At 39.1% G+C, this 9,624-nt stretch overlaps 1 protein-coding gene across 1 annotated transcript; it reads left to right on the top strand.

Annotated features, from left to right (window-relative positions):
- The first annotated feature begins 3,108 nt into the window (after positions 1-3,108).
- On the top strand, positions 3,109-9,181 carry LOC147327358 (B-cell receptor CD22-like). Its single transcript, XM_086294983.1, has 9 exons — positions 3,109-3,163; positions 4,247-4,543; positions 4,618-4,851; positions 4,960-5,064; positions 5,256-5,468; positions 5,567-5,908; positions 8,324-8,669; positions 8,747-8,804; positions 8,927-9,181. The coding sequence occupies exons 1-9, from the start codon at positions 3,109-3,111 to the stop codon at positions 9,164-9,166; spliced, it is 1,890 nt and encodes a 629-aa protein (XP_086151109.1). The 3' UTR covers positions 9,167-9,181.
- Positions 9,182-9,624: the final 443 nt, after the last annotated feature.

Below are 9,624 nucleotides of genomic sequence, written 5' to 3'. Positions count from 1 at the left end.
ACACATACACGGGTATTTTTGAAAACGCAGATTTCTCTATGCGTTTGCACCGTTCGTCCACACGTAAAACAGAGATTTTTAAAAACTCCGTTTTTGCATTTACGTGTGGATGAGGAAAACAGAGAAAATGCAGCGTCAAAGGTGTGCGCCTTTTTTGACATCACACTGTGCGCCACGTTATTGTTTCGGTGAAATGAATTTCTACAATGGCGGACTTAGAAAAAATACTGTTACTGTTAATTGTACTCTCTGCAGTGTTTAAATACTTACATATACACACACAGTTACTGTCCCTCCACACATAGGACTCAGTTCTACTTCTATGAGCCATCTTTGTTTATTCTTTCCCACCCAGGCTTCTAGACTTCTGATTGGGCAACATTTCTACATGGTTAGGTATATATCTCCAAAAGTTGTTTCTGTTCATCTGGACGTAACGTTTTGTGTGAGAAACGTTTCGTCACTCATCCAAGTGACTTCTTCAGTCTCAGCTGACTCCAGGTTTCCCCAAATCTTATAAACAGTACATTTGCATAATGACTGAAACCAGCCCACTGAAGGAACGATGGGCTGGGTTCGATCCTTGGCTTCCCCAGTCATCGGAGTGTGAATGTGTGTGAATGTTTATTAGTTTGCACTTGAGTTTAGAAGTGCTTGTATGAGTAGGGGAGAATGAGGAATGTTGTATACAGCGCTTTGAGTACTCAGGGTGAGTAGAAAAGGGCTATAAAAAATCAGTCCATTTACCGTTATTTACATTATTTTAATGAACCAAATGTTTGAAGAAGTTCAAAATAAATGCATCAACTGTCTCATCTCCTCAGATTAACCCTGATCTCATGCATGAAATGATCTCAGCTCAGTGAGCAGAGCAGGATGATCATCACTAAATAGCTTCATGTTTATTTAAAGGGACCTTCTCCTGTAAATGTTTTGTGTCTAAAATAACTTCAGTATCATAACAGAGACACCACAGCTGTCTGCCAGTGTTTGTATGTGGTGTTAGTGTTGTGTAAAATAAATGACATGCTTTGGGTTGAGTTACTTTCTGTGTGATTTGCAGCTTTGAATGTAAAACATTAGGACTGTTTAACTGAGAAGTTAAAGCTTTAAAGTCATCATGTCGGCAAGTTTAACATATATTAAGTTTTGTTTTTTTTAAACCTCAAAATAATCCCTGACAGCTTCATGTCTCTCTCCTCTCACTGTGAGCACTAACAGCTTTTTAATGACAATATAACAAAATGTGGTCGTATCACACGTTTAACTGGGATACTGTGATAAACTAAAACAATAAAGCCCATAATTGTGATGATAAATATGAAGTAATTCATTCAATGGTTCTGTATTATGTGAACTGGCTCATGCAGTACAATGATTCTACACTAGAGGGCTCTTCTTTTAAGGAAAATAGAAATGAGGAAGTGCTGGTGTTAAAGCTGGATGCAGTTTGTCTGCAGACACACTCACACAAGTCAGTTCTCAGCCTTTCATGTTAGACGCCTGTTGATTTTTTTAACATTTATTAATATTTTTGGTATTTTCTAATCTCTGATGAGAGCAGCAGCAGTAATCAGGTCTTTAAAATCATCATACAGTCTTCTTTCTGACTTGAGGGTTGAGGGTTCTCTGCAATATCTTCTATTGCCGTTCCTATGACTGTGCTCTTCTGTACAGAGATCTCTGATGCTGTACCTGAAATCTGATGGAGACAATCTGTTTAGCCTACTGTACATCCACCCCATTCTGCCCTTCACACACACAGTGACAGGCATGAAGTGAAGTCTGTTGTCAGAGAAAATCTACCTGAAAAACTGATAAGTGAGAAGAAGTGAGGAATGAAAGTGTGATTCCCAGAGAATAAGAAGAAACTAGCTTTATTGGTCACATACAGAGTACAACATGCCTTTAAATGTATCATGTCCGAGCAGCAGACGTGGTGTTATGGTATGGGGGACCTAGCCAGGTCCCTTGCTGGATACCAGGAGGGAATCAAACTTGAGATCTCCGCTCTAAAGGTGTGTGGTCTTACCATTATACTATCCAGCTGCCCTGAAGTACATTTTGTGAAAGGAGGTGGTCGGACATATTAATTGACATTGGTCTCTATTTTCTGTTTGTATTGCTGATTTTTACTTTGAGTGACCGTAAAGGAATGAAATTTGTTCACTGACAGTGTTTTTTGGAATTATTCCCAAACCCATGCAGTGATTTCCATGACAGAATCTTGCATATTTTCATTGCAGCCCTGCCTGAAAGCCCAAAGATCACAGGCCTTTAAGTGTTGTCTTTGTCTTGTTCCTAGCCCAGAGTGTTTTCTCCAGATTCCCAGAATTGTTCAGCGATGTGCTGTAGATTAGGCCTCGGTCACACTACAGGGGAAAAAAGGCCAACCACCAGGAAACCACGAAAAATTGGTGGTAAGCAATTAAATTTCCACTGAAATGTTTCATTTTGTGGGCACATTTGTGGGCAACCATGTGGGAGAGAACTAGGAAAGCAAGCACTGCCAAAGCCCTACAAAATGACCTCCAGTAGGCATCTGATGTTAATGTTATTAACCAAACAATTAGAAACAGACTTCCATCAAATTCAGCCCTCTGAAGGTTGATGGTTTTCATTTCCATCAAACAATGTGCCATCAGTCTGTATCAGTATAGATATCCACTGTGACGCTTTCCCCATTGAGATCAGATGAGGTGTTTTTTAAGCTTTACATTCGTTGTTTTTCTAAATTGTGTATGTATGAAAATAATACTACTGATTACTGCTGTTCTCAAAACAAATAAAGCATGTTTGTTCCCTTGCTTGGCAGGAACTGTTTACTTAAAAGAAAGAAAAACACTAAGCTTCACACTTCTCCAGCCTCAGTCAGGCAAATGTAGAGAAATTTCTGCTGTTTAAAAAAACTCCACAAGTTAAATTTAAGCTTAAGAAGTCTGCTCTTTCTAAAAAACACCATGCAGGAGGAAGTTTGATGGTGTTAAAGCTGCAGTTTATATTTGGCTGAACTAACTTTAGTCGTGTCAGTTCGGGTTTTTAAGCTTTAGTTCCTGTGTGACGAACAATGCACTTAACTTTCTGACTAGAAGCTGAAATCTGACAGTCATGATCTCGGCAGAAGATGGATTTTTGGTTTGGGGATTCATTCAGTTTGTCTCAGGTAGGAATGTTTCTCCTCCTAAAGCATTCATGGATGAATGTTTTAAACGTAGGAAAACTCTGGAAAGTTATTAAAGGATGTTAGAAAACACGAGATTCACTGTTAATCAGCAGGACTTAAAGTTTCCGCTTTGATGAGCTCTTGAAGTGAGCTAATGAATGTTAAAGCAGTTCAGGGGAAACTGAACAACAACCGAGCAGAAAGCTGGAGTCTGAGATGATGTCAATATACAAAGACATCAGAAATGGCCTCCTTTCAGCTCACTGTATAAATATTTTGTTGGTACGACATCATTACTGGAATAGTCCACTCCGAGCCCTGACAGTTATTCTAGTAAAACAACCAGAAAACAGTGATGTCAACAAAAACTTTTCAAACTCTATGACAGAGGTTTGATTGCGGAAACATGTCAGAGTTTTTTAGGCTAGATTAGTTTTTAGGTCGCTCGATAATAAATATGATCCTTTACATTGATACAAAGAGCAGCTGCAGCTTGACAGCAGAGTAAGGTCTACATCATCACAGCTGTTCATGCTGATCACTGAGCTTCAGCCTGGAGATTCTTTGTCACCACAGACGTGTTTCCATCATAAACCAGATACAGACAACAGTTTTAACACCTCTGCAGCTTTCTGCTCTTTGAACAATAACTTGTGATTAAAGACAACCTATAATAAGTCAAATACAGACAAAACATCATTATAGGAGGAATAATTGCACAAAATATTTCAGGTAAAAAGACACAACATGCACATACAAAGAAAAGACAAAAGGAAAGAAGGAAGTTAAACTTTGCTACGATGTGTTAGACAGCTGAATGTGTCATTTTCATCATTCACACTCAAAGAGAGAAGTTGACCCAGCAAGATGGAGCTAGAGCTGTTTGTATTGTTTGAATTATTTTAGATTGATACTGCATCATTTAAGCAACACTTTGTAAATTCATCTAAGATTTTACAGAACAAATATATAACATTATTATTTAATGATTAATGGAAAAAAAAAGAAAAAAAAACAGGTAATAACAGCAATCTAATAAGCAAATCTCTAATAAATCTGTTACTAATAAACTTCCTGTTAAAGGTGTTAATGGAGGAGAAACCAGGATCTGTGCTCTCAAAGGTTCATCAGTGGATCTGCACTGCTCACATCAACATCTGACTTCAAGCAGCAAATGGTTCACTGCACACTTGACTGGATCAATGAGTGAGCTCTCTGTGGATGGACAACGTGTAACATACAACATGTCTGAAGAGAAAAAGTCAACTTTAACCATCAATGATCTAAGAGAGAGTGATGCAAATACTTACTGCTGTATGAAGACTACAGACAGTGCAGGAAACTGTTCACTCAGTAATATTACTCTTCAAGTAGTTACAGGTACAGTGACTTTTACTCATTAATAACTTTCCAAATGACATCATTGTATAAGTTGTTCTCCATCATCCTCTCAGAGCTGCAGGTAAAGGTGATTCCTGCCACAGAGGGACAGACAGTAACACTGATGTGCAGCAGCAGCTGTCCTCTGACTGAAAAGCCTGCAGCCTACATCTGGTACAAGAACAGAGAGTTTCTCTATGAGGACTGGTCTCCCTGGTACCAAGAGCTGCTCAGCAGTGAGGAAGCAGTCACATACTCCTGTGCTGTCAAAGGCTACGAGCATCTCAGAGCCCCTGAAGTCTCTGTGGGTGAGTCATGATGTTTATTGTTCAACAAAACAAACAGAATAATTTAAGTAAATTAGTATAAATGTAAGAATGATCTCAGTATATCTCAATACATCTTTTGTTGTACAGATTCCATCACAGCGACCTGCTTCAGTGTGACCTATGCTAAAGGGAACATGTGTTCTTACAAGCAGAGATCAGTAGATGAGCTGTGCTCCATCACATATCCCAGAGGTGAAGTTTCCACAGATAAACACACATCTTTCACCTAACCTCTCACATTTTTGTTTAATGTCAATTTTCCTTTTATAAGATTACACTAAATATGACCTTTGTTAATAAATCTGTTAGCACACATCCTAAAAACAGAAATAAAATGATATAGGTCATTGTGTGTTATGAAAACTTTATTAATCATCTTTCAGAGGTTTGTGTTCAAAGAACTTCCTACACATCAGATAATGTCACACTGACCTGTAACAACAGCTGTAATCTGACCGACCCTAAAACTACATACACGTGGTACCAAAACCGAAGCAGAAACGTCAAGAATCAACATATTTCAATTCATATCTCTGCAAAAGACAAGTTCTCTTGTGCTGTAAAAGACCACGAGCATCTTCAGTCTGCAGAAGTCTGTGAGTAATTCATTTCATTTTTTCTTTCAGTTAATTATGAATAAAAGTGTCAGCATACAGAAAATCAAACAACTCTAAATCTTCCATCTTTATTTCAGGTGTTCAGGATAAAAACTGCTGGATTAGGAATTATGTCAGCAGGAGAATCTGTGCTCTGGAAGGATCTTCAGTCAACATCACAAGTGAATACTCACATCCTGATAACAGGAAGCCAGAGTTTAAATGTTGGAGTAAAAAATGGAGAAAAGATAAAGTGGAAGTTGAAGAGCTGATTGAGGCTGCAGGTCGTGTGGAATATCAGGACAACATGAAGAACCAACACATCCTGACCATCAACAACCTGAAGAAGAATGACTCAGGAGGATACACATTCAGATTCAACAAAGATCATAAAAGATGGACACAGTCTGATCTGCCTGGAGTCTTTTTGATTGTCACAGGTAAATCTAAACTCTTCACTCAGCAGACTTTACTCATTAATGTCTGAACAGGAGCAGAGGTGGAAGAAATATTCCGACTTTTTAATTATGAGAAAATAGCTACACCATGGAGTAAATAGTCCATCATAGCAAATGCAAGGGTAAATTTTAGATACGGTCCAATTCGGAGATACAGAGGTGGAAGAAATATTCAGGTCCTTCATCTAAAACAGCATTACCACTATGTTAAAATACTCCATACAAATTCCTGCACTGAAAGATCGACTATAAGAAGAAACAAAATATTATCTTTACTAAAAATGACAAAAACTGTGGTAAAACTTGTCATCTCATCATCATCATCATCATCAACTTTATTTATAAAGCACTTTAAAACAACCACAGCTGACACAAAGTGCTGTACATTGGAACTGTAAAATAAAATTACATGAGATATAAATAAAAAACAAATAAAAGAAGAGTGAAATCATTAATTAAATAACTACTGCATTAAAAAAAGAAACTAAGTCTCACTGAGGTTAAAAGCCAAGGAATAAAAGTGGGTTTTAAGACGTGATTTAAAAGTGGACAGTGAAGGGGCCTCTCTAACATGCATGGGCAAATTATTCCATAATTTTGGAGCCACAATAGAGAAGGCCCTGTCCCCTCTGAGCTTCCTCCTGGATCTCGGTACCTCCAGGAGCAGCTGGTCAGCTGACCTGAGAGACCGACAGGGTATGTGGGGATGAAGAAGCTCAGAGAGGTAAGGCGGGGCAAGACTGTGTAGACATTTAAAAACAAACATAAGAATTTTAAAATTAACTCTAAAAGACACAGGCAGCCAGTGCAGAGAGGCCAGCACGGGGGTTATATGCTCTCTTTTTCGAGTTCCTGTTAGGAGTCGTGCAGCCGCATTTTGAACCAGCTGCAGACGTGAGAGCAATGACTGACTGACCCCCACATAAAGTGAGTTACAGTAGTCCAGGCGGGAAGAAATAAAAGCATGGATCACTGTTTCAAGGTGCTGCCTCGAAAGAAAAGATTTTAGTCTTGCCAGTCGCCTTAAATGATAAAAACTGGACTTCACCACTGCTCTGATTTGGTTGTCCAATTTAAAATCACTGTCCAACTTAAAACCAAGGTCAGTAACAACAGATTTAAAATAGACTTCCAGGGATCCTAAAACAACAGAGGAGGACTCACAGGGACCACTGGGTCCAAACACCAACACTTCTGTTTTCTTTTTATTAAAATTTAAAAAGTTTCGAGCCAACCAAGCTTTAATGTCATCTAGACATGTCAAGAGAGGTTTTATGGAGATGCCATCCTTGCGTTTTAGTGTCAAATAAATTTGGCAGTCATCGGCATAACAGTAAAATTACTTGTGTTAGTTGACGTCAGAAATAAGTTGTGGACTAAAAAGTTTTCTCTTTTAAGATAATTTAGATTGAACTTTGACAAAACTGAAAGTACAAATATGTATGTATAACTTGTAGTGAAATACACTTCTTTAATAAATACATTTCTCCACTGAACAGGAGGACTAAAGCACCAGTTTGTAGCTTTAGTCAAAATCCATGTTTAGTGTGTGAGTCACAGAGGAGATTTACTCTGAGATTAAATGTTTTTGATCAGTGCTGGTATCGTTACTCAAAAAAAGAATATATGACACATTACTTGTTACACCTTTTAAAAGTAATACAGTATGTCACTTGATTACTCACCAGATAAAGTAAATTGTTACACTGCTCACCTGCTCGTTACTCTGTGAACACAAAGCTAAAAACACAAAGCAAAGATGAAAACCAGAACAAAGAAACTTTATAGCGATTCCCAGTGATTCTACTTTAGAAACATAAACAGGTAGAAACAGAGGCTGCAGCCTGTCTGTTCATCACTGCCTTTGTTACCTATTGAAGTTCAGGCTGCTGGGCTGGAGTCAGCATTCACTCAGCTTTATCATCAGTCTGGGTTCTTGACTGGCTTTGCACTAGCATGCTGTCTGTGCAGATGTTTGCAAAGACCCAAAGTTGTGTTAGCAACGTAATGCAGTTGTTTTTTGTTCTAGATGCAGTTTCCACTTTATCATCGCGCTCTGTTCTTTACGTGCAATAAAGATAAAAGTAATGTCTTTGCCTACAATTCGGAGAGGCTGTAGACCGCTCTACCTTTTTCCTAATCCTGCACACAAACTGAAATCAGCTGATTGTGGCAGGAAAGAAAAGTTTGTTTGGAATTTTTCTTCTTTCTCTCCACCCGGTGTGCAGATAACAGTTTTCTGTTATCTACCTTTGTAATGCAAGTAATGACATAATTGTAACTGTAATGTGATTAGTGAATTTAGTACAGTAACACATTACATTACTGAGTTACTGAAAAATGTTTTGTGTTTACAACAATACATTAAACACAACACTGCCAATGTTCCTCTGTCAGAGCTGAGAGTGAAGATGAGTCCTTCTGCAGTGGTGACAGAGGGTCAGAGAGTCACACTGACCTGCAGCACCAGCTGTCCTCTGACTGACAACACAAACTACATTTGGTACTTGAACAGTCGACCTCTGACCCCGAGAGAGAACCAGAACAAACATCTGATCCTAGACCCAGTCAGCAGGGAGGATGCAGGAAACTACTCCTGTGCTGTGAAAACCAACAAAGATATCAGCTCTGCTCCAAAGACTCTCACTGTCCAAAGTATCACAGGAACATGGACACCAGCAGCTGCAGGAGTTTCTGCAGCTCTGCTCCTTTTAATACTTCTCACTGTCTGCTGGTGTGTTAGGTAAGTGTTGGTTCACAGCAGTAGATTCAATTTCTGCTCTGAAGTCACTAATTTTTCAGTTCATTCACTTCAACCAGGAAACAGAGAACTTCTGGTCAGCCTCCAACAACTGAAAGGCCTGACCAAATTGAACAGGTAGAGATTAGATGTTTGTGGATTGTCTTAACGTTCCAGTGGTCATTTCATTTTTCTCAACATACAGTAAAAGGAGTCAAGTTTAAAGTACAGTATAAATTAATGCTGTTTGTCTCCATCAGCTCAGCCTTGGTCCTGTTAATGACATCTCAACACAACCAAAGCAGGAGGATGAAGTCCACTACAGCAGAGTCTACTTTAAAAATAAACATGTGGTTAATCTTTGTTCCACCGTACAGTCAGATCAGCCCAGACAACAGGAGTGTTCTCATTATGCTGCTGTCAGATTCAGCTCTGATGGAGCATCTGGTGTCACTCCTGCAGACACAGACTTACAGACTTACTCTACTGTGAAAGTTTGAGAGAGATGCTGTGTTCAACAGCCACATATCCATTACCCTGCAGCCATGTCAGAGTACAACCTGAAGAGCTCACCAGAAACTCAACAATCTATTCAGAAGGAAAATGGTTAGTTTGTAGTGTTGGCTGAGTTCAGTTCGCCATCTTAACTATCACTATCTGACATCACAGGACACAACACAGTTGTTGACAGCTGTTACAATGAATGATGTGTGCATAGTCTCTTTTACATGGCGTAGCTGTAGGTCAGGCGGTGGAGCAGGTCATCTACTGATCGGAAGGTTGGTGGTTCGATTCTTGGCTTCCCCTAGTCTGCATGCCTGGGGTCTTGCCCATATCCTTGGGCAAGACACTAACCCAAAATTGCTCTCCGATGCATCCATCGGAGTATGAATGTGTGTAAATTTTAGCTTAAAAAAAGCACTTAGACAAATGTGCTTGTGCGAATGGGTGAATGCAC

The sequence above is a fragment of the Aulonocara sp. 'chitande type north' Nkhata Bay genome, linkage group LG6 (genome assembly GCF_057382095.1).
Source record: "Aulonocara sp. 'chitande type north' Nkhata Bay isolate Kocher_YH1m ecotype deep benthic linkage group LG6, A_spYH_male_GT1.1, whole genome shotgun sequence".
NCBI lineage: Eukaryota > Metazoa > Chordata > Actinopteri > Cichliformes > Cichlidae > Aulonocara > Aulonocara sp. 'chitande type north' Nkhata Bay.
The sequence above is the reverse complement of the archived record's forward strand: the minus strand, read 5'-3'. Positions and strand labels throughout refer to the sequence as shown.

Bases quoted from the DNA above. Each gene is read 5' to 3' on its own strand.
- LOC147327358 (XM_086294983.1), top strand. From the start codon at position 3,109: ATGATCTCGGCAGAAGATGGATTTTTGGTTTGGGGATTCATTCAGTTT. The intron at 4,852-4,959 runs GTGAGTCATGAT...TTTGTTGTACAG, and splicing joins AGCCCCTGAAGTCTCTGTGG to ATTCCATCACAGCGACCTGC. The intron at 5,909-8,323 runs GTAAATCTAAAC...TTCCTCTGTCAG, and splicing joins AGTCTTTTTGATTGTCACAG to AGCTGAGAGTGAAGATGAGT.